The 23,870-nt window shown below is 53.5% G+C and overlaps 1 protein-coding gene across 1 annotated transcript; it reads left to right on the forward strand.

The window, feature by feature from the left end:
- The first annotated feature begins 13,040 nt into the window (after positions 1–13,040).
- On the forward strand, positions 13,041–22,281 carry LOC121364103 (PTTG1 interacting protein). Its single transcript, XM_041487093.1, has 7 exons — positions 13,041–13,129; positions 15,649–15,701; positions 16,645–16,753; positions 19,339–19,444; positions 19,548–19,613; positions 19,995–20,041; positions 21,512–22,281. The coding sequence occupies exons 1-7, from the start codon at positions 13,045–13,047 to the stop codon at positions 21,553–21,555; spliced, it is 510 nt and encodes a 169-aa protein (XP_041343027.1). The 5' UTR covers positions 13,041–13,044; the 3' UTR covers positions 21,556–22,281.
- The last annotated feature ends 1,589 nt before the right edge of the window (positions 22,282–23,870 follow it).

Raw genomic sequence — 23,870 nt, forward strand, 5'->3', positions numbered from 1 at the left:
GCCCGGCCCGCCCCGCCGCTCCGCCCGCCTCCGCCGGCACCGGGCGGCCGGGGCGGGAGCGGGAGGAGGACGAGGACGAGGAGCAGGAGGAGGAGGAGTTGGAGGGAAGAGCCCGGCGGTCCCGACCGCGCCCCCGCCGCTCGCCGGGCCCGGGGCAGCGCCGGGAGCGCCGGGGCGGGAGCAGCCGCTGCGGGGGAGGCGGGAGACGTGTTTCCACGGTAAAACTCATTCGTGATGAATTCCCACCTCCCCACAGCGGCAGGGGTTTCCCCGCTTCCCGATGACCACGCAGACCCGAAGCTCCCCGTCCTTGTCGCTGTGCCTGTCTCCATCCCCAGCCCTAAACCCGTCTTCGTCCCCATCCCCTCACACGTCCCCATCTTCATTCTCCTTCATGTCCCCATCCCCATCCCTGTCCCCATCCATGTCTTCATCCCTTCCTTGTCCCCATCTCCGTCTCTGTCCCCATCCCAGTCCCCATTTCACTCTTCCTTGGGCCTTCCCTCCCCCTACACCTCGGTCTCTCACTTTCGAACAGTTTCACCCATGGCAAAGGTTGCTCTTTCCTCAGGAACAGAACAAACCACTGAAAACAAACAAACAAAAAATGCCAAAACAGATAAAAAGCATTTTTATTTTCTTTCCATGACGCGTCTGCCTGCCTGCTTGGGAGTGACACTATTTCAGGCATGTCTATTATTTATGTTTCGCTATATTTATATTAATTAGAGACGTGATCCATGCACGTAGTTCTCTAACTTCAAAAAAAGCAGGAGAAGGGGACTGACAGCTGGGACTGAACCTTCTTAAGAGAAACAGGAGCAGGTTCCACAGCCAGAGCTGTTCACTGTGCCAATCCTAGATGACATTTCTGCTCTACGTGGAGGATCTCTCCAGCCCCAGCCCCACCTTCCCTCCCTCTCTGCTGGCTGGGACCCCAGAGAGGTGGGTTGGAGCTCTTGGCTGGAATGCTGAGAATGATGAAGTCCCCAGAGCCACACCAGCTTTAGGGGAGACAGGATCATAGAATCATTTAGGTGGGAAAAGACCTCTGAGTCCAACCATTGCCTTTTGATGGTGGCACTGGTCATCTGTGCCTGGGAAAGAGGAGCACCCCTTCAGAGAGCTAACTGGTATCTGATGGTGGGCTGTGCTGGGGCACAGAGAAGTCTCACATCCAGAGCAGTGAGAAAGGACCCTGAGCTCCCTGCTCCCATCCATGCCAGCCATGAAGCTGTAGCCTCTGCCAGCCCTGAGCCAAAGCAGGTGGCATCTCCTCTCCCCTGAGCATCCCAGCCCTGTCCTCATCCTCTCTGGTTTACTTCTCCATGCCAGGGATGGGGATTGGGTTGGGGACCAGGATGAGGATGGAGAAGTGGGGCCTCAGGGCACAGTGCAGGACTGGTGGGATGTAGGGAAAGCCCAGCCACCATGGGGGAGGCAGGGTAGGAAATGCATAATAAATTAGTTTTATAATTATCAACTATTACATAGAGGCAGCAGTTTGTCAAACACACTGGGTGAGAGGAGGAGGAGGATGAGGATGAAGAAGTCTCCTGGCCAGACACCCCTTGCTGTCTGCATCCAGGGTGCCAGGGCACGTGATCTCTGGGCTGGGCAGGAAGATACCTGGCCAGGGCTGGTGAAATGCCTCCTGCAAGGGCTCAGCAGGTAGATACAGAGCCCTTTTCCCAAAAGAAAACTCACACCAGATGATGCCTTTCCCAGCTCAGGGCTGATCCCAGCCCTCACAGGAGCAACACACTCAGGATGCATTATTACCTCCTGCCATCATTTCCCACCAGCAGCAGTCTCCCAGGGCTTTCCAGACAGCCAGGAGCTCTCATAGGTTTCCCAGCCATTGGAATAGCCCTGCAGGAGTGGGGAATGATTATTTTTTCCAGGCAGAGTGGCCAGCTCAATCATGAGAAGCTGCTGGCCCAGTGAGATGCTGGACTCCTCCACTCTGCTTTGACTTTGCTAATGCTCTGCCAGGGCTATTGGTGAAATTCTCAGCACTCCCAGATGAGAGATGAGAGAATTCTTTCCCTGCATCCCAGTAAGTATCCCTTCCAGGGATTAATTAGTAAATTAAAAGGCTAGAAAGACCAAATTATTATGGTTAGGCACAAGCCCCGGTGATGACGTGTCTCCCTTGCAGATCTCTTTGCTGTGTCCTGACACACTCCCGGTCCCTAAAAGGGCTGAAGCAGCAGATTCACCCCCAGACAGATTCCCTTAGTGGGACACTGGGGTCAGATTTGGGAGGAGGAGACCTACTTAACACTGAGACTGAAAGCCCTGACCATGCAACCCACGGTGCTCCACACCTGAGGGAGGAGCAGGATCCCTGTGCTGGGGTGGCACTGACCACGGGCCAGGGGCTGGCAGGAGCTGTGAAGCTGAGGAAGGAGCAGGATCCCTGTGCTGGGGTGGCACTGACCGTGGGCCAGGGGCTGGCAGGAGCTGTGAAGCTGAGGAAGGAGCAGGATCCCTGTGCTGGGGTGGCACTGACCACGGGCCAGGGGCTGGCAGGAGCTGTGAAGCTGAGGAAGGAGCAGGATCCCTGTGCTGGGGTGGCACTGACCGTGGGCCAGGGGCTGGAAGGAGCTGTGAAGCCTCTGAGTGCTGCCTCTGCACGTGCAGGAAGAAAAGCCCAGTTTGGAGAAGCAGGAAGGACAAGGTGCCAGAATGAGGATGCCACCCTGGGCATTTGTAATGCCTCCCTGGTCCCTGCCAGTTTCCCAATATTCTCTCTGCTCATCCCATTGGTGGGATGACCCACCACCCACCAAACACCCCCAGGTGTGTCTGCAGGTACCCCTTGGCACAACACCTCTGCCAAGCCCAGTGCCTCAAGGCCAGGTGTGTCCAAGCCTCACTCCCCAGATTAAGGCAAGTGATGGGTTAATGAGAGCCACAGCCCTGTTTTCTATTCCTGTCCAAAAAAACCATTACATTTTGCCTGGCAAAAATTGTTCTTCTTAAACCTGAGTCACTTATGATTCTTTGTTCTGAAATCATGCTCAGTGATTTCTTCTTTTTCCCCGGTTGCCCCTGGCAGAGCCCAAACCCAGCAGGGATCAGCAGGGAAGGGGCTGAACATTCCCTGACCACCCTGGGCACACGGAGGGGATTGCCCTGCAAAGGATGGGCACTGATCCAGCCGTATTTTGGGGGCACTCAAAGGGAAGAATATGCTTTTTTCAGTATGACAAGAAAAGGAGAGGTTAAAAATCTCTTTTCATCACCTGGGCAGATTTGGGAGATTTTTATCAGCTCTCTTCTTGGTTTAACTCTGGTTAATTTTCTCTTGAAATGTTGGCCCAAGGCAACGCCAAGGCTGGCTGCTGACTCAGTTGTAGCACTGCTTCCCCTCCTGGGCTCTGTGACGTAGGAGAGAAGGAATCCCAAGCAATTATAACTTGATTATTTTACTGAACGTGTGATTACAAATGGGAACTGCAGAGCAATGAGCACTGCAGTCAAGATAAAATTAAAATGAGCCCGGGCTCCCCCAGTCCCAGCTCTTGCTCCAAAGACAAACAGCTGCTTGGGAAGCACTTCATAGCCCAGTTATTTCTCAGTGACCACAGGAAAGGTGATAAAAACCCCATAAAAGCAGAAGAAATTTCCAGGATTATTTTTTTTGTACAGTTCTTCTCAGCACAGTTCTGCTCCCTGGGAGGACGAGCTCATGGGTGGTTGCCAGTGTTATATTAAGTCTCAGTGAGCCTGGAGAGAGATAGATTAGATTGGAAATTAGAAAACACTGCAGGGATGGGATGTCCTCTGAGAGGGACCTGACTGAAGAGCCAGGAGATGCCAACGTGGCTGAGCTGGCCCCTTCCCAGCTGCCAGTCATGGTGATCTGGGTGTCCCTGGGCATTGTTCTGGGCTCCTGCAGGCACTGAGATGAGCCATGGCAGGGCAGGGCAGTCACTTGGTCTTTCACTACTGTGGATTTTCCCAAAGAACTTGGTGTCACCCCAGCAGGCTTTTCCCAAGCCTTGGGGTGCTGAGCATCACAGAGAGACCAACAACTTGCTGCTGGCTGCCAGCTGACTCCATCCCTGCCTCTGCACCTGGAGAACAGCCTGCATGGATGACTTCTAGGCAGGATGGCTTTCTGGAGGGTGAAATAACTCTGATTTGGGAAACCATGGGGCTGACAGGAAGCAAGGGAGAGTTGCAGCAGCACAGAGGGAACATCCGTAGCAGTGCCAGCAGCAGCTCTCCAGGGCTGTGTGGCTCGTGCCCAAGCCCAGCTCCAATTGCAGAACCAGCCTTCTGTCAGGAAGAGATGGTGTGAGTCAGGGATTTTGGCGAAGCAGCGTCTTCCTGAGGCTGGAGGAGGACTCTGTGCTGAGAACATGGAGCCTTGAGAACCATGGCTACCTCTGAGCCCAGGAACTCAGCACAGGCTGGGGAAACCCAGGAGGGAGGGAGCTGGGAGGCTGAGAGTGGTCAGAGCACCCACGGGTACTTTAAATTTCACCCCTGCCCTATTTCCCCTCGAGTGACCCAGCGCTGGTAGAGGGCGACCATAGAATTATAGAATTGCTGAATGGTTGGGGTTTGAAGAGACCTTAAAAGTCATCCAGTTCCAACATCTCATCCCCACAGGTGGAGACGCCTTCCACTAGACCAGGTTGCTCCAAGCCCCGTCCAAACTGCCCTGAAACACTTCCAGGGAGGGGGCATCCATATCTCCTCTTGGCAATCTGTGCCAGGGCCTCACCATCTTCACAGGGAAGAATTATTTCCCCAAATCCAGTCTAACCCTGCTCTCTGTCAGTGTAAAGCCATTCTGCCTTGTCCTATCACCTAGCCCTGTCCTTGTCCAAAGTCCCTTTCCAGCTCTCTTGGAGACCCTTTAGGTACTGAAAAGCCACAATAAGGCTCCCCTGGAGTCTTCTCTTCCTCAGACTGAATAATCCCCACAATTTCCTTATAGGAGAGGGATTCCATCCCTTCAACTAACTTTGTAGCCTCTTCTGGACTTGAGATGGCCACAGTGACAATGCAACAGCTCAGAACACGATAGTGTCACAGGATAGCATCATGGCATCAGAACCCATTGGCACAGAGCACCAGGTTCTTTTACCTGGTGAAAAAAAATCCCAAATGTGACAAAATATATGGAAAACCCCTCTTGTAAGAGGTACTGATGTATCATCTGCAACCTCAGACATCCAGTGCTGGGGGTGACACCTCACTGCACACCCGTGGGTGCAGCTGGGTGCCTCCATGGTGAAGAAGGGAGGTGGGAGGAGGAGGGCAAGGGAAGAGCATGGAGCAAGTGCAGAGTGCAGGAATCCACACAAAGGAGAGCCCCAGATCTGTGCCCTCAAGGCAGGTGTGGGAACAGAGGGATCCTGCCTCCTGTCTTCATCTCTGGCTGCTGCCTCGCTCGCAGGTTGTGAGGAGAAGAGCAGGGAAGGGAGCACAGGAGCTGTCAGAGGTTGTTAGTGCTGTGACACCTCTTAATAAGGCCCATCTGTCTGGAAGGCAGCAGATCCGGCAGGATTTCTGCAGACCTGATGGGGAGTGCTGCTGCCAAGGTTTTACAATCAGCACTAATAAACACGCTGGGGCAGCATTTGGCACCACGAGCTCCAAGAGCCCAGCACGAGAGTGAGAAAATCGGGATTGCAACAAAAAACCTCAACACAGCACAGAGCTCCTGGGAAACTCCTAGCATCTTTTGGGATGTTTTGATCCAGCTTCTGGGGATGTACCTGGTTCCCACAGACAGCCCTCTCACCTGGGAATGTGCACATGGATCCTGCATCCTTAATCAAAAGACTGAACAGGTTTTCCAGCAGCCTTTATCCAAACGTCCATCCTGTCTTGTCCTTGTCCCAAGAGACACAGGCAGCTGCATGAAGCAATAACTGTGAGAAGGAGATCCCTGTCTGTGGGAAGAAGGATTGTGGGGAGACTGTGGGGATAAAATCTGCTGTGACAAACCCTCTGTGTCATCTCAGGGCAGCACGTGTCACCGGGCAGAGGGCACTCCTAGCGCAGGAGGGCACCACACAGAGGAGCAGCTGGGCCTGTAGGTGTGGAATAGCAGCAGAAAAAGCCCATGTGATTTGGGAAATGCCACATTCAGGCATGATGAAAGGGTAGAGCTGAGTCAAGTGGCTATCGATGAATCACAGGCTGTAGGGAACACGCCGGTGGGTGTTGAAAAGGCTCTGTAAAGCTTGGCTCAGCTGCAGCAGACATTTGGGCGTGCAGGAACGTGCTCCGCTGCCTCTTCCCAGGATTTTCCCACCAGGGCTGGGGATACCTTGTGGGATCAAGGGGAACCAAACACCACAGTGTCCATGGGGATCCCTGAAGCAGGGGAAGGGACCTGTAGATGGGTGCCCTGGGATGGAGCATGGTGTCCCAGCACGGCATGTTGGTGTGAACTGAGCTTTGCCATGACTGGCCTGCCCAGGAAATGTTTGGTGCCACCCCCAGCTCCTGGGCCCTGCAGAGCTCCCTCAGATGATTTGGCTTCTCTTGAGTGAGCAAAATTAAACTAATTTCACTAGAAATCCTACAATGTTGAGCAGTGTGGAGCACCATGCTGCAGGGACAGTGAGTCTCCTCTCTGCTGGGGATGGGGGGTCCCCAAATCAAAGGTGCTGATCCTGTGCATCCCCACAGGCCCTTCCCCTTTGTGTTATTCCCACAGGTGGTCCAGCCTGGTGTCCCCACTGAGGCTCCCCTTCCCCAGGGTCGTGGTGCTGGGTTGCAGCTCTGTCCCCAGCCTGCCCCAGTGTCTGTGAGGGCTGGCTGGAGAGCTCCTCACTGCCAGAGACAAGAATCGCTGTAAGTGTACACTTCCTTAAATCCCTTCAACTCCTGAATTAAAATACGGATGTGGGATTTAACTTGGAAGGATTTTGAAGGAGATATTTTTGTTATACATCATCACGCGTGTCACGAGCCTCAAATATTTGGAAGGGCTGTATAAATAACTGTGTGATCACCTTTTCTCATCTGGCTTCTGCCTCTCCCTGTCCCACAGCTGCCACGGAGCAGGGAAATGTGAGTGGCACTCGGAATCTGCAAGTTTACTCTCAGTTACTTTCATGAGAGGTTTCTCGAGTTTTCATGAGAGGTGCTGTCACAAGGCTTGTTTCATCTGAAAGGGAGGAGAGGAGAGGAGAGAGGAGCACGACCAGGGTTCATGAGGATGCTGCTTCCCAGAATGTCTGTCAAACACCTGCAAGTGTCAGGACAAAATTGTTGACACTGAAATACCATCTGGGACAAAACACACACCATGCACTGGGCAACATTTGTGTCAATCCCAGAAGTCTTGGCACGTGAAATCTCAGAATAATGGATAGGAATTTTTATTACATTTTCAGTGCAGAGAGAGGCAAAATAAGCCAGAAGCTGTTTCCCACCTTGACAGCTGAACCAGCCAGGGAGACCTGAGGATGTGACCTGGCATGTCCCACATCTTCATGCCCATCACCCCAGACCAGCAGCCAGTAGAAATGCCCCAAGGCCTGCACCCCAAAAATGCCCTCCTGGCCCTGGGGCCTGGGGTGGAGGGCACCCTGAGTGATTTTTTTCCAAAAAGATGCTGCTATTAAAAGACTTTCTGGGTCTACAATGCAGAGCAGATCCTCAGCCAGACAGCTTATCTTGGGTTCAGCTGAAACCCCTCCATGCCAGGCTGCTGCTGCCGCAGTCACCCGGAGAAGAGAAACGTTTGCCATATGCTGAGGGATTACTGTATAAAACTGAGATGCTTGGCTGCATGCCAAGGCACAGGGTTTCCAAATAGAGTCTGAATCCTGGACAGAAAAGTTCCAACTAAATATAGACATGACAGCCTCAGAGTCGACTTTTTTTTTTTTTTTTTTTTTTTCTTTTTTTTTTTTTTCTTTTGGTTTGAGTTCACTTAAAATAGCATCTTGAGGGTTTTTTTGTGCCCTGCTGAGGGGGCAGGTAGAGGCATGTTTACAAACACAGTTACAAACCCAAGGACACGGTGGGATGGGAACATCACCCTTCCTCCTGCACATCCTTGAATGGTCCTGAGGGTGGAGCAGATGTGGGTGCAGAGCACTCAGGCTGTCTCCAGTCCTTGGGCAGGAACCAGGAGAGGTGTCCTCTTCATCACACCCTGCCCAGAAAGGTCTGACAGCCTAAAAAACATTGCAGGGAGCCAAAAAATGTGGGGCCTGTGATGACATGGGACATGACAAGTGGGTGGCACCTGTGGAAACTCACTGACACACAGCTCAGCAAGGAGAAGCTTTGCTGGCTGGTTTCAGAAGAGCCAGTCCTGCTGCTGGGAGTCAGCAGGGATGGAAAGCTGAGAAAAACTCAGCAAGGAGATGGTGCTTTCACTTGGAAAAGGCGGTGTGGATTTTCTGAGCTGCCAGCCCTGCTCACACCTCTTGGAGATGTGGGCTGGATTACTCAGCCATAGAACTACTGGCAAGTGAAGCAAAAAAATTGAAGTCCAGCACCAGCATGGAGCAAGGGATCTCAGTGGCTTTGGGATGCAGCTGCTCCAGGTGCAGTAAGTGAAATACTTTTGCAAAAGTCTGTAGAAAAAGCAACAAAGCCTAAATATCTGGGATGGGAAAGCAGGTGTTGGATGTGCTCCTCACACCCAGCATGGAGTGCTGGGAAAAAGTGTTGGAGAAGGACTGGAGAGAGCTCAGCTTCATGAGCTGGCCACGTGTGCTTGAGGCAGTGGGAAGCTCTTTAAAGGGTTGGAGGAGAAAACTCCCAGAAAGCTGTAAGTCATTGGCTGTCTACCATGACATATATATAAAATATAACATGAGAAAATATTGTTAATGGGCTTGATGACAGAAAGCAGGTGAGACAAGCCCTTGCATGCATGTTGGCTTGCACAGTATCTGCCAAGGGTTGCCCAACACCTTTGCATTCCAAGCAGGAATTTATTTAAGTGTCCACAGCTCCCAGGACAGCTGATAGGGATAAAAATGAAGCAGATGTCTGAGACATCTGCCCTTAAAAAATATAGGTTGTCTTAGTATCAAATAATCAGTTGCCCAAAAGGGAAAAAAAAAGATTTAAACTAATATAAAAAGACAGGAAAGTGGCTGAGGTGGGATCCCACTCCAGCAGAGGAGCTGCCAGGAGGAAGAAGGGTGGCTCTGTAAAATTCCTGTTACTAAACAATGGTGCTGGGAAGGTCGGTGACACGGGGGAGGTAGGGCTAATAATAACAAATACCGTTAGAGTTATACCTTACATAGAGAAAACTGCACTGGAACTGGCTTTCCAAGAGCTTTTGTTTAATTTATGGGGCTCAGGCTATTTTTAGCTGGCAGATCCTTGGGGTTTTATCTGGGATCGCTGCTCTGAGCCAGCAGCTGGAACATTTTAATTGTTTGCTCTGGATTTAGGGTGGGTTTTTTTTCTCTTTTCTAAAGGGAGAAAGAGGAAAGCAGGTGCTGGGGCCTGACCTTGCTGGTCTCCACATTTCCTTGGCAGCACCTTCTGGAGCGGGGAGAGCAAGTGGGTCTTGGAGCAGCTCTCTGCCTCCTGGGAGACTTTTTGGGGTGGTGCTGGGTGGTCATGAGTTAGAACCCCTATCCTCCAGCCCAGCCAGGATCCTGCACTCATCCCCAGCCCCTGCCAAAGGCCAGCAGCCAGCAGGTGAGAGGGTGGCAGGGGGACACCGTGTCTCCCCATCCTCTGGTTGCTATGCAGGTCTAAAAATAGCCTGGGCAGTGCAACAAGGAGGGAGCATCCCCTTCTTCCAGGAAAGCCAGGAGCACTCCAGGCCTGCGTGCAGCGGTGCTTTATTTGTCAGGAAAGCCCTTTGGTATCTGCCTGGAGCGTGGATGTGAGAGGAGCCATCTGCTCGGGGACAGGAGGTGTTTACACCAGCCCGGGCACAGACGCCCTCTGCGGAGCCTCGTCCCTGCTGGCACCCGCCCTGCTCAGAGCTTGGCCCCGGTGATGAAGGCAGACGTCTCTGTTTATGAAAACACCGGCTCCTCCACTCTGGGAGCTCCCGGGGCAGCTCACAAATCCATCCTGGCTGGTGGCTGCTGAGAGCTGGCATGGTGGGTGACAGCGGGACTGCCACGTGCTGGGCTGGTGTCCCTGCCGTGCAGGGCACCGGGAATGCTGGCAGCCTCTCCAGAGCTGTGCCCTAGGGCTGGGCACAGCCAGAGCACCCTGGGTGGGCAGGGCTGGAGGAGCTGCTAGGCTGCACCCATGGCAGAACCACTGGCCCTGTAGGGCACACCACAGCACCAGAGGGTGTTTTGGGGTTACCTGCTCCACTGCCTATGCTCAGGGCTGCTGCAGACACCTCTTCCTGTGCTCCTGTGAAGGTGTTGGTGAGTTGATGAGACAGAAAGGAGGAAATTAAAAGCAAAGTGAAACACCTCAGCCTTGAATATGATCCCAGGAGAGGGTGAAGTACTCCGAGACCCCATCTGCCTGCACTGACCCAAGAGGGTGAGGGATTGGCATTAAAGGGAAAACTTTAAAAAGTTTTTCTGAAGAATGGCAAAAACCACAAGTTTTCAACCTTACTTCCTCCCCTTCCTCCCTGCCTTTTTTTTTTTTTTTTTTTTTTTTTTTTTTTTGTCTCCCTACAGAGTAATTCTTTTTCATTTGGATCCTGCTGATACAAATAACCACAGGTTTTGGGCTGAAACATCAGCAATCACCTCTTTCCATTGCTGGTCAGCATGGCAAGCTAATTTTAACCTCCCAAGCTCCCTCCCATCTCCTGGAGGTTGTCCTGTTGCAGCCAGGGAGTGCTAGAAAATAGTGCATCGCCCACTCATCCAGCCTCCTTCAAGGGAAATATTTATATGATGCCAAAGAGAGGGTTTCCATGGCAGTGATGACTCTAGCACCGTCGCCTTGGAAACCACTTGAGGCCATCTTGAAGGGTTTGAAAATCCCCTTCAGAGACAAATAAGGAGAGGGAGAGGAAAGGCCACAGGGATCAGAGTGGAATTCTGGTCTCCCCTGACTTTCCTGTCAGCTCCTTGCCTGCCCCCGCTGCCTGGCTCCCCGCCCATGCCACTGGCATGATTTGTAGTCCAGGTGTCACTTCAGGGATAGACCCAGGACAAAGGAATGAAGTGCTTTGCAAACAGAAATGGCTCATTTGGTGTTTCCTCCCGCTTCCCAAAGCATCCGGCAGTGACTCTGGTGTCAGGGCACTGCTCAGCCCCAGAGGGGGCTTCAGGGAGACTCCCCTGCCAGCAAACACACTAGTGATACTAGTGCCTGCCCAGCTTCAAGCACCAGCTGCTTTTGGAGCAGCAAACGCACAGGTCCCATGTCTCTGACAGCCCAAGTCCCCATCACACGTGAAGAGCCTCGTGTTTCTTCTGAGGAGCTGCCAAAATGTGAACCACAGGCAGGAGACGGCTGCTGGCAGCAGAGCGCTCGCCTGTGGCGGAGGGAGGAACCTCTGTGTCACAGGCAGCCCAGGCTCAGCCCCCGCATCCCGTGCTTCAGCTCCCGCATCCCGTGCTTCAGCTCCCGCATCCCGTGCTTCAGCCGACCGAGCGCCTTTTGCCACTTATGCTCCCAGCCTGCAGGAGCTCTGTCAGCGGCAGCCAGTCCATCTGGCTCTCAAGGACACCAAGAACACGGCAGGGAGAGCAAAGCAATCTGAGCAGATGGATGGTGAGCTCCACGATGCAGCTGGCGGCGGCAGGGGTGGCCAGTGTCGCTGTTTGTTCAAGATAGAGGATTGCTTTCTTTGGGGTTTTGCTGAAAAATATTAGTTATCCTCTTCATTTTGATTAGGCAAATCTAAAAGATTTTCTTCTTGCTCCCGGAGCTGCCTCCATGCCGAGGTGTCAGTGGCTCTCCAAGCCAGAGCTCTTCCCTGGCACCCACACTTTGCTCTGCAGGGCTGCCTCCCACCCCCAGCTATGGGTACCTTCACACCACCCCTCACCTGCCACCTGCCCTCCAAAACCCAGCCAGCTTCCCCACAAACACCGTGCAGTGCTTAGTTCCTCAGCCTAAACCCAAGGGAAGGTCTGGCCACAGTGCCAGTACCAGGGTAACTCACATCTCTGCATCCCACTGCCTGTGCCAGGCTGCCGGCTCCTGCCTGCACCTCGAGGGGGCATCCAGGGGAGCGCCCCGCTCACTCCTGACCTACAGCACGTGAAAATCCTCGTTTATATTGATGCAGCTTCTCGTGTCTTGAATGTTGAAACCGTGGGTATGAGGCCAGGGGTGTTTGGCTTTGCCCAGGAGGGAGCTCCTAACACATTGTGTGTCACAAAACTCATGCCTGGCCAGTGCTGACCCAGGTGCCAGGTTGGGATGCAAAGCTTGGAATTACAAAGTGTAAATATTTATTCATGGGCATGAGATGTCCCAGCCAAATCAGGGCACCCAGGTGGGGTTTTTTATGAAGTTCTTATGTCCATCACATGCTCGGGTACAGCACAAATTGACTGAGCACTGACACCCACACTAACAGATCTCAAATCACAGTAAAACTTGGCAAAGCCGCTGTGTTCCTGCTCGTCCATGGATCCAGGTGTCCTTGAGTCCCTCTGGCTGCAGTGACTGAGCTGTGACACCAGACAAGGCTGGGAGGGTCTCAGAGCCTGGGATGCTGCAGTACCTTGGTCATCCCAGGGATAAAGCCGTTCTTTATCCCTCGGGGACTGCTCTGAGCCCCCAAAAGCAAAATCCTCTGGGCTGGGCTGTTTGTTTTACTTCAGCACGAACAATACCAAAGTCTTCAATAAAACTCCACTACCCCATCACATCGCGGTGTGTCATGAGAACAAATATTTATTTTACCATTAACGTGCTTCCGTGCTGTAAAGATTGATGAACCGGTGCGCGAAGGGATGCGGGACCCTTTGGGGTGGGTTTGTGCAGGGGCAGGCGGTGACTCTCTCGGGAAGATTAACCCGGGAGCTTGTGGAAAGGCCGCTTCTCTCTCCCTCCTCCTGCTCCCGTGGGGGTCTGGCCCCCTCCTGCGGGCGGCCGCGGGGCCGGCGGGCCGGTGCCGCCCCCGGCGCGTCCCGGCCCCGCTCCGCCATGGCCCCGGCGCTCCGGCTCTGCGCCCTGGCCCTGGCCCTGGCCCTGCTGCCCGCCGCCGTCGCCGCGCAGGAGGTGGCCGGAGGTAAGCGGTGTCCGCGGCCCCGCCGTGGGTGAGCGGCGCTCCTCGCACAGCGCCCCAAAATCCCGGCGGGTCAGTTACTTTGGACCCCGTTTCTGTGGGGTGTCCGGTGCGGGAAGCAGGCCGGCACCCACGGGTGCGGGTGGCCACTGCTCAGGGAGCTGTGGGCACTCCGAGTGGGCAGTGAGGGCTGGCAGGGAAGGCCGTGTCCCTCCCTGGCAGTTCCGCAGGTGGGATCCCGTGCTGCCTGCTGTGTCCCTTCGAGGTCGGGAAAGTTGAGTAGGTGCTGGAAGTGGAGTTTTGCTCACCTCTTTTCCGGCTTCCATTGCTATGGAACTTCCATGCCCAGGGGAGCTGTGGCTGCCCCATCCCTGGAAGTGTCCAAGGCTGGCTTGGATGGGGCTTGGAGCAACCTGGGCTAGTGGAAGGTGTCCCTGCCCATGGTGGGGAGAGTGGAACTCGATGAGCTTAAAGCCCTTCCTGCCCAAACCATTCTATGATTCCATGCTTTAGTGATGATAACAGCTCAGGTGAGAGAGCTGCTTACCTTCCCTGACCAGGGGGCAGTCACTGGGCAGCCAGGCTCCTGCTGATGGCCCTGTGGAGGGTGGGGAGAATGGCTGGGGCAGCCCCAGACTTGGAAGAAGACGGGTGTTGTTGGATATGGATGGGTGTCCAGCTGCTCCTCCTTAGTGTCTGGGGGATGGAGCAGAGCCCCCAGAGGTCTGCACCAGGTGGAGAAGAAGAAGCTGTAGCAAAGGGTGGGGACAACTGCCTTCAGAGTGTCCTAAGAAGTCTGCCCCCTTTTCCAAGCCAGGAGCTGTTCTCCATTCACTTCCCTCCTCCTGTAGCCAGCTGTCAAATCATTACCCAGGTGGCTTCTAGCACAGCAAGAGCTGCTGTCCTGTCTCTGTCCCTGAGGAGTGCAGTGCTTCCTGTGCCATGCCTTGTGAGCTGTCTGGTCACCTGAGATGGGACATTTGGACAAACCAAATCCTGAAGGGCTGTGGTGTCCTCGAAGCAGCCCATTCCCAAATAGCTCTAGGTGGGTGGCTTTGACTTAATAACTTGGAGGATGATCCCCAGCTAGGGATGCCAGGAGAGGGGATATCCTGGGGGAAAGCAAAGGCAGTTAAAACCACATGTTCTACTTTTGCCAACCACTGGCCTGCTGTGGTGTGGGAGGGTGTTTTGTGACTCCTGGTAAAGAACAGTCCTGGAGCAGCAGAGGCAACGCTGTGCTTTTCCAGCCTCAGCTGAAGAAATGGGGAAGATACAGCTTCAGAGTGTTTAAAATCTGCAATCTCAGCCTCTCTGGTGTGTAAACACCCTTATCTGAGCTATGTTAATCAATTGCCCAGTTGTTTGGAAGGCTATACAGGGCATGTGACTGCTGACAGTGGGTCATAGCTGAGGGTTCCTGCCAGCTGGAGGGAGAAAATCCAGCTTTGCTGATTGTGAGAGTGGAAAACAAGCACCTCTGGGATTGATTTTTTCCTGATTACGACACTGCAAAGCAATGATCCTTCATCCAGCAGTGAGTGGTCAGGCAAATTGATTTGAGTTTTCCTTTTAAACCACTGTCAAACAGGCTGCTGCTTAGACTCTTAAGTCATTTAAGTTTTAAATGGCTCATTCTTGAGGGCTTGGCAAACCACCCTTCCTGCAGATCTGGGGAAGCACACCAATGAATTGCAGGTGAATATCCTGTGGAAAGACATTTTCTAGGAGCACTGCTGGGAGCTGTAGCTCAGCTCAGAGTGAGGGCTGGACTGGACCAGCTTGTTCTGTGTTCAGGTTCAGACCTTATCCATTCTCCTGCCCAGCTGGATGCATCCTGTGGGGATGCCTTCATCCATGATGGCTCTGGTCCTGAGAGCCACCTGTGTCTGTAGAACTGGGGTCTTCCTCTGCCAAATAGGGGTGGAAACGGGTTCTGAACGTCAGCACAGATTTTAGCTGCAGTGCTGCTCCATTGCCTGGACTGTGTCCTGCTGAAGGAAGTTTTGGATGAACTGGCTGGGGTAGGGTACAACCCTCGTGTGCAGCAGGAGGCTTCCTGCAGGATCTGTGGCTCTGTGTGTCCCTGTGTGCTTCTCTGCTTCTCCTGGCAGGAACTTCTGTGTCTGGGGCTTGTTTGCTAGAGCTGCTCCCTATCTGGTGCTACAGGACTGTATCACCTACCCACTGCTTGCCCTGATCCTCATAGGGTTCCTCCAGACTGACTCTAGTTGTGTCCCCTGGCTGCCCTACTGCCATAGCAGATTCTCAGGCTTTTAGGGAAATAAAACCCAAGAGAGGAACTCACAGCTTAGGGCTTTGTCAGCAGAGCAAGGCAGAACTTGCCTTGCATTTGGGCCTTCCACTGTGACATGGAGCACATGCTGAAGCTGGTGGCTCTTGCAGCAGCAGCATGCACTGCTGCTGGCCCAGTGGTGGGTAGGAGAATGCTTGGAGGAGCCCAGAGTTTTAAACCACTGAAGCTCTTCAAAGTCCTGAGGTGTCTTTTTTCCTTCCTGCAGATTGTCATCAGTATACAAACAGGAGCTGTGAAGAATGCCTGAAAAATGTCACTGTGAGTAGCAGCAGTGAGACTCCCAGCCTCTCACCAAGCCTGAAAAAGTTTCCTTCCTGGAAGCAGGGCTGGTCCCCTGCCCTTGTCCCAGACATGCTGCAAATTCCACCCACCTATGAGGGTGAGAGGGCAATCCCTCTCTGGTGCTCTGGATGGAGGTTGCTAGAAACTGGGTGGGTTTTGTTGTGTGTTTTTTGATTGGAGTGATGGAATTGCTGAGCTGCTTCCTGATGGATGGACAATGTGCTTGGAGAAGGGGCTGAGTGGGCTGGGCTGGCTGGTCAAGTTCCCCTCCAGCAGCTGGGCTGTGGCACTGGGTGGATGCAGGATGTGTACTGGTGTCCTGCCAGTCCCTGCTGCCTTATCACAGATATCAGCAAACTTGAACTTGAGTCAGATTTTGCAGCTGATGTAGCCAGAACCAGTTTGACCAAACCCTACTGAATGCTGGGGTTGGGGGTTGGAGCTACCAGGAGAGGAGCATGCAAAGCTCTGCAGATGGTCTGTAATGGCTGGGCACATGCACACCTCTCCTGCTTATCAGCTTTGTGTGTGTAGAGTGCTCTCAAAGGCTTTCTTCTTATCCCAAAAATAAATGTAAAGGATTTGTGTTATTAATGGTGGGATTCTTAAGGCTGTGGTGGGCAGGGCCAGTAGCTGGCTCAATGATCCTTATGAGTCCCTTCCAGCTCAGGATAGTCTACGATTCTAAGCCAGGAGAAGGATTCTCAGCATCTTTACTTGCTCTAGAACTCTGCACTCCCCTCTCCTGCCTCTCCTGGTGTGGTCTGTGCTGACACAGCTCTTACTCCTGAGCACGCTGTTGCTGCTGGGTGATATCTCGTGAGCCAGCAGAGATGGCCCTGTGCTGTGGCTGCCAAGCAAAGCGAGGGTCACTGTCAGTGCAGCAGTAACGCTGTGCTGCCTGCTTCCTGTGTCCTAGTGCCTGTGGTGTGCCAGCAGCAGGAGGTGCGTGGAGTACCCTGTCCGAAGAATCCTGCCCCCGGCCGACCTGTGTGAGCTGCGCTCCGCGCGCTGGGGAGTCTGCTGGGGTAAGTGCCAGCCTGGGTGGTGGCTGTGAGAGTGCTTGCTGCTGTGGGAGGTTCCCCTGCCTCCCGTCTCTCTGCCAATGTAGCAATGACAGGCTGAAGGCAGTCAAGGTTCTGCAAACTTCCTGAAGCGTGGGCGGGGAAGCAGAGTATGAGCAGTTCCCTGCCTTCTGGCAAGTAGGACCTGTGAGGATTTAGCTACTCCAAAATACATCCCTTATGCTTTGGTGTGATGGAGGCTCCAGACATGGCTAGCGCCTGGGAACAGGAGTGGAAGGTTCTCTGTGGGCCTGTGCAGCCCTCCTGGTGTCTGAATCCCAGAAGATCTCTCCTCTGCAGCTGGCAGGTCACTCCGTGCACTGCTTCTGGTTCTTCACATGGCTGCTGTCCCAGGTGGGCTCCTGGAACCAGAGGTGTGGTGACTTCTCTGGAAACCTGTGTGTGCTTCTAGTGCTGAGTGTACCATGGTCCTGCTCAGCTCTTACCCACCTGAGAAAAATCCTCTTCTAAAACTACCCTTGCACGTGCAGGTCTCCTCTGGGAGCTTTTTCTGGTGGGCAGCTGCCTCTCCTCCCTGCTGCTCTGTTTTCTTGAAGGATTTCTGGAGAGATTGGTGCCTTGTTTAGACCAAGCTTAGTGCATGTTCATGCTCAGACAGGAGCCAGCTTTTGGGGGCTGGAGAAGGGAGGAAGCAAGCTGGGACCTGGTTGCACTCACCCACCCCCTTGATGAGGAGCCTGGAGCTGAATTGCTGTTGCCTGTTAGCTTTTGTGTGCTTGAGGCTGGGCTCTCTTGTCTGCCCACAAGAGTTCATGTCTGCTCTTATGCTTGTGGAGGAAGAATCTCCTCTTTGTGAGCCCTGTGGTATGCTTTTCTGAAACTTCTGTAAGACCTTGAAATGCTAGTTTTGATGTGAGTAGCTTCACAAAAGGTTTCATTATAGAAGATCACATTCCTTAGCTTGCAAAACTTGCTATAGAGAAGATTAGTCCTGTGGGAGATTAGCTCTTATGTGATTTTGCATTTTTGGTGTGTGTGACTTAGCCTCTGTCATCAGCTGGAGGAGTGCCTGGTGCTCTGCCTCAGACATCTCTGTGTGGGAAGGAGGGAGCTGAACCCCAGGCTCATCCTGAAACCCCAAAAGGGTTTCAGAAGCACTGATGCTGCTGGAGTCAGCTCAGGCTGGAGTACCTAAAAGAGGAACTCTTTAGAACAGATAAAAGGAAGAAGTTTCTTGCAATAAGGATGATGAGGCAGAGAGAGTCCAAAGAGGTGCCCAGAGAGGTGGTGAATGCCCCATCCCTGGAAACATGCAAGGTCAGATTGGATAGAACTGTGAGCAGCTGGTCTAGTGAAAGATGTCCCTGCCTGTGACAGGGAGTTGGACTAAATGACCTTCAAAAGTGCTCTGAGCAGGTTCAGGTGCACTGAGATTTCTGTAGCCTGGCTGTTGTGTGCAAAGTGGCTCCTAAACAAATATTTCCACAGGCACAATTCTCTGAACAGCCTGAACCACACTTGGAAGAAACTCCTCTTTGTTGTTGCCTGAAATCCTTGGCATGTAGATGTGTCAGTTTTGGCTGGTGTCTCTGCTGCCATTACTGCAGGAGCTGAGTAGGATGAGCAGGGACCAGGGCTCACGGCTGCTGCCTCACCATGTTCCAGCAGGCTTTGTTCTGTGTGTGGGCAAGCAGAGCCCCCCAGCCCTGGGGAGACATGGCAGTCAGGTGCAGGAAGCAGGACCTGGCCCTCACCTGCCTGAGCAGCACTGCTGGCCCCAACCTGGCAGATTTTTTTTTCAGTTTATCTCTTGCCCAAGGACTTCAGATGCTGCTAAGTGCTCATCTCATCAGAGATGACTTCTGAGGCTGGCTCCCATGGACAGTAATTCCTCCCTGTCGAGGAGAAGAGATCGTTCCTTAGCCCTGAAGCCTTCGGTTGCTGGGTTTTTTTCCCTTGATGGTTACTTTTTACCTGGATTAGTGATTAAGATATCGTTGCTCCTGTTTCTGCCAGAGGAGTTTGACCTGAGTGTGTTTCTCCTTGCCAGTAACTGAGCATTCCTGTTAGCAGGGACATGTGCTCAGCTGTATTTATTTGTGGGTACCAACACTTGCTATGTCTGCATAGGTATATCTACATTGTTATCCACAGCTAACAATGTCCATTTGCTTTCCCAGGTGGTTTCACATCTCCAGCCAGTGACTGAAGCTGCTGGTGACAGTAGCTGTATGTTCATAAACAAGATAAGAGAAAGTGGCTGTAGGATAAGAGGAAATGGCCTCAAATTGCACCAGAGGAGGTTTAGGTTGGATAGTAAGAAAAAGATTCTTCACTCAGAGGGTGGTCAGACAGTGGAACAGGCTGCCCAGGGCAGTGGTAGACTCACCATCCCTGGAAGCATTCAAAAAACACAGAGCTGTTGCATCTGGGGACATGGTTTACTGGAAGACCTGGCAGTGCTGGGGTAACAGTTGGACTTGATGGTCCTTGAGTGCTTTCCCAACATTAATGATCCTGTGATCCTATATTGTAATTCCAGGCAGCTGTGTCTGTATTGCTAAACACGTTTTTGTCAAATCCTTCAGTGAACTTTGAAGCCCTGATCATTGCAATGTCTGTGGTGGGAGGAACACTTCTGATCATGTTGGGGGTCTGCTGCTGCTGCTGCTGTTGTAAGAAAAAGAGCAAAAAGTAAGTATGGGGGGGTGCCCTGATTGTGGAGCAGCTCAGATGCAGCCATGTGCTGCTGCAGAACTGAGCGCTGAGTGCACTAAGGGGTTTTTCTGTCTACCAGGCCAGACAAGGATGACGAGAGAGCAGCCAGGGAGCGGGAGAAGCGGCGGGTGCGGCAGGAGGAGAGGTGAGTTTGGATCACAGGCCCTGAGGCTGCAAAATGATTTGGCTGCTGTCTGTGCCATCAAATGTGATGCCAGGAGGCACATGGGGCTCAACACATGCAGTCAGCGGCTGCTTCAGCCCTAGCTCACACACAAGCCTCATTAGGAGTGTCATGCCGGGGTGACTCGTGGATGTAGCATCACAAGTATTGTGTATGCAGCTCCCCGAGGGCTGCTGATGTGTGGGCTCTGGTGGTCCCCAGAGCCTCCCTGAAGTGGCAGGCTGAGCAAACCTGCCAGCCTGGAGCTCCCTTGTTTGGGAATAAGCAAGGAGCTCTGGCTCTTCTTGTTCCCTTTTGTATCCCCAGTTACTGACTCATGGCTTTTTTGTTTGCCTCTTGCAGGAGAGCAGAGATGAAATCACGGCATGATGAAATCCGAAGAAAATACGGTACAGTGCTGACATGAGTGATTCAAACTAAGCCTTAGATGAAGCAGTTTCTGTAAGTGTGCTCCTTGCCATGGTTACAGCTGTAGATGAGACCTGGCCAGCAGGGAAAACATGGTCCCTGCTTCTCTTGGCTCAGAGTAAGTGTAGAGATGCTGGGGTCATGGTATGTGAGCCCATGCAAGGGCTATTTTTCCTGGGCAGGGAAAAGGAAGTGTATGATGTTCCCCAGAATGTGTCCTCCAAGCTTACCATGTGGGAGAAGCTGATGGCGCTTGACTAGAAGGTAGAAGCAGAAGCTGGCAGGCACAGCACCATTATAATCCTGTACCCTTCAGACACAGCCCTCCAGTAGTCCTGTGGTGGGCCAGCAGACTGGGGTGTGGGGCCAGGTAGGGATCAGAATGCCCACAGCTGCAGGAGCACAGAGCAGGCACCAATCCCACCCCAATCCCTCTGGTCCTCTGTGCCAGCAGTGGTGTCTCAGTCCCCTGAGGATGGGAGTGCACAGCCTCCCTCCTGGGGCTGAACTGTCCCTCAGGTGAGTCCCACGGACCTGGCCAGATCTGGACCTACCTGAGGGGAACATCAACTTGGGAGTTGCTCTGTGCAGGGGAGGGTCCCTCCAGCCTGCCCACTGGAGCTGCTCGGGGCTCTGCCAGTGGAGCTGGCTGTGGAGCACTTGGGCTCATGCATGCTGCACTTGGTGGTCTCTGGCTTTGGGGGGGCTGTAGGGAAAACTAGAGACCTTTCCTCTGCCTGCAGCTGCTGCCCACTGCAGGTCCAGGTTAGGCAGGAGATTCCCGGGCCTCTGGATGGGCTGGCTCCTTTAGGAAAGAAAGAGCAGGCAGAGCTGTGTCTGAGGAGCTCTTGGTATGGGAAGCATCTGCCTGTATAAGAGCTGTGCTCTGGGCCTGTCTTGCCATGTCAGGGCTGTCTTGCTGCAGCCTGACCCCAGAGTTTGCAATCTTGTCCTTTGTGGCTCTTCTTCAAAAGTGTTGAGCTGGGAAGGCATCAAACAGCATGGCACATGGCTTGTTGCTAGCCCAAAAGTCAGCCCCATACCCTGCCTTTGCTGTTTCCCAGTCTTGATGCAGGAGGAGGGAAGCAAGTCTAAGAACAGTTTTAATTGAATTTGGGTCTGGGCTCTTTGCTTGTAATCCAGTCTGACAGAAAGATTGTGTAGAGGGAGAGCTCTGGAAGATTAGTCAGGCTGCTTTACCTGGACTGTACATGGACTGCCTGGGAGAGGAGTTTGCCATCAGGTCAAGCTTCTCAGTGGATGTCTCCTCTTGTGCAGAAGGGGAGAGTGAAACAGTGCTGAGTGTGGGCACTGCTCAAGTAAGAGCCGGGAGAACTGCAGCTGGAGGCTTGAGGATGCTTAAATGACAGAGTTGTTTCCCAGGACTGGTTTTCTTGCTGGCTGTGACCACTGTGGGAGCTGCTGTCTGAACAAATCTCTTCTCTCTCTAGGTCTGTTCAAGGAAGAGAACCCTTATGCAAAATTTGAGAATTAGCATCTCCAGACACACCCACCCATCCTGGTGAACAGTGCCTTCTGCAGAGCCAAAAGTCTCCAGGCTTCCCCCCACCACCATGGTGCCACTTCAACTGCCACAGAAGATGACCCAAATCCTTGGTGACACCATTGTCCCCACTCCAGGTGCTTGGTCTGGCCAGACTTTGCTCTTGCCCTGCTGGTGCAAGAAACTGTGGTGACAATACTGGAGGATGGAGCATTTCTTCTCACTCACCCCTGGGTGGTTGTGGTGTCCAAAGCAATGCACATAACAGTCCTTGTCCCAGCCAAGGGCAAAAGCAGTGTCACACATCTCCCTCACTCCTGCCTCACCAAGAACACTTCATGCACACAGAGCTAGCCTCTTCTGCTCTTCTCCCCCCTTTTTTTTTTTCCTTTTAGTATATGCAAAAGCCAGCAAGAGTTTCCTGACATAAGGGTTAGCAGGAGGCTTTGGCTGTCACTCCAGGTGCATGCACTTATCCCAGCACATTAGCAGTCCTCTCAAAGAGCACAAGTTTCTGGTGATCTGGTGCTTCCAGGAGGAAGGTCTTCTGTGCACCTTCTCACTTGCAACTAATCTGGGGAAATGCCCCAACTCTCCTACCTCTCTGTGCCTTTCTAGAAAGGTGGTCTTGGGCTCAATGGCCACATCTGTTAGCAATACTGTAAGTTTCAAGTGCATTTACAATATGCTGACTGTATATTAAACTGATTCAATTACTGTTCTGGTCTGAAAGAGTTCAATTCTCCTTCCACAGCAGGCACAGGTTGGGAGTCGTGGCTGATGGAGTTGTCACTGCTATGTGGCTCTGACTCATTGGGGGTAGCTGGGGGAGGCAGAAGCAAGGGACGGAGCCCGAGAACGACCCGAACTTAGGAAGAGTCTGTTCCCAGAGATGTTCAGGTGTTAGGAAGAGCTTGGGATGGAAGTAAGGCTGCTCCCCAAGGAAGGAGCTGGCTCTTCTGGCAAGAGTTGGGCCTTTTGTCCCCTGGCATCTCTAGGAGAGAGCTCCTGTGTACGTGGGGTGGCCTGGGGGCTCAGACTGCAGCCCGAGCAGTGTAAGGGGCTGGGGTGGGAAGGGGGATGGAGCTGCCTGCTCTGGAGCCTGGCCGGGACTGGCCATGCAGCAGCTGCAGCCCCGTGTGCAGGCTGGGCAGGGCCGGGAGAGCCTGGGCTGAGGAAAGCTGCCCGTGGCCTCCTGCAGGGGGAGACTCCCATGGGCTGGGATAAAACTCTCCCTCTGCATGGCCGGGCTTGTGGAGCTCGGCACAGCTGCTCCAGCTGAGCTCGGGGAGCTGCTGCCAGGGCTCCCCAAGGGCAGGACTTGCGGGTGACTTTGAATCCACCGATTGTCACTGGCTACTGCCAGAAGAGGCTCGGGCGGGAGGAACAAAGGGACTGACTCTGCCGAGCTCTCGTGGTGGCTGCTCTCCCACCTTCTCTCCGGGCAGGGGCTGCGCGCTGGTGCTGCCAGGCAGGAGCCGAGGGCGGTGCCGAGAGCGGCGTGTCCGGGTGTGCACGGCAGGGAGGTGATGATTCAAAGAGATCCCGGTTTGGCTGGAATCCCCTTGTGCATGGAGGATGAACTGTGGAGCCCAGTAATCTCTTCCCTTTCACGACTATCCCCACCTTCATGTGCTGGCCCAAAGGGCCCGTGGCGCCTCTACCTACCAAAGGTACAGGGAAAACTGTGGGGGCTTTGTTTGAGAGCCAGCAAGGTCCAGGGACAGCTGGTGCTAAAGCCTTTAGAGCTGCCTTTCCCCTGCTGGGCTGCACCAGGCTCCAGTCCCCCTCCTGCCCTGGAACTGGGACCAGTAAATTCATATTGGGTACCCTGCATGCTCCCACTGGCCCTGCTCCTAGAGCTAAGGAGTGATGTCTCCAAACCTATCAGGGAACCGCAATCAAGTTCCTCTTCCTGAAACCCCACTTGTGACTGGCTCTGTCCTCCTCGGCTGAGCCAGGGCAGCAGAGAGACCTGCTGGGAGCCAGGATGGATGGTGGATGGGATGTGGCCATGCCCTGGGGACAAGCAGAGGCCATGCCATGCTGCCAGGGCAGCACCAAGTATCCCTGGACAGAGGCACTGTGTCCTCTGCTCTCATCCTGAGCTCGTCCTGGGCTCCAGCATCCTCATCCCAGGGGCTGCCTCCCATAGCCTGGGCTGGAGCTACTCCTGCTGTTTCTAATTCCTCCTGTGAAGGTTGCTGTGTGCAGGGATCATGTGGCTGATGCTCTGAAAAGCTGGTGAACCCTTTGGCTTGGCTGGACCATGGTGGGGAAGTGAAGCTGTGCTCTTGGGTGGCCAA

Source organism: Pyrgilauda ruficollis, unplaced genomic scaffold, assembly GCF_017590135.1.
Source record: "Pyrgilauda ruficollis isolate IOZ18807 unplaced genomic scaffold, ASM1759013v1 scaffold79, whole genome shotgun sequence".
Classification (NCBI taxonomy): Eukaryota; Metazoa; Chordata; class Aves; order Passeriformes; family Passeridae; genus Pyrgilauda; species Pyrgilauda ruficollis.

Excerpts from the sequence above, each read along its gene's own strand:
- LOC121364103 (XM_041487093.1), top strand. The coding sequence starts at position 13,045 with ATGGCCCCGGCGCTCCGGCTCTGCGCCCTGGCCCTGGCCCTGGCCCTG. Across the intron at positions 19,445-19,547 it reads TGTAAGAAAAAGAGCAAAAA|GCCAGACAAGGATGACGAGA; the intron begins GTAAGTATGGGG and ends TCTGTCTACCAG. Across the intron at positions 20,042-21,511 it reads TGAAATCCGAAGAAAATACG|GTCTGTTCAAGGAAGAGAAC; the intron begins GTACAGTGCTGA and ends TTCTCTCTCTAG.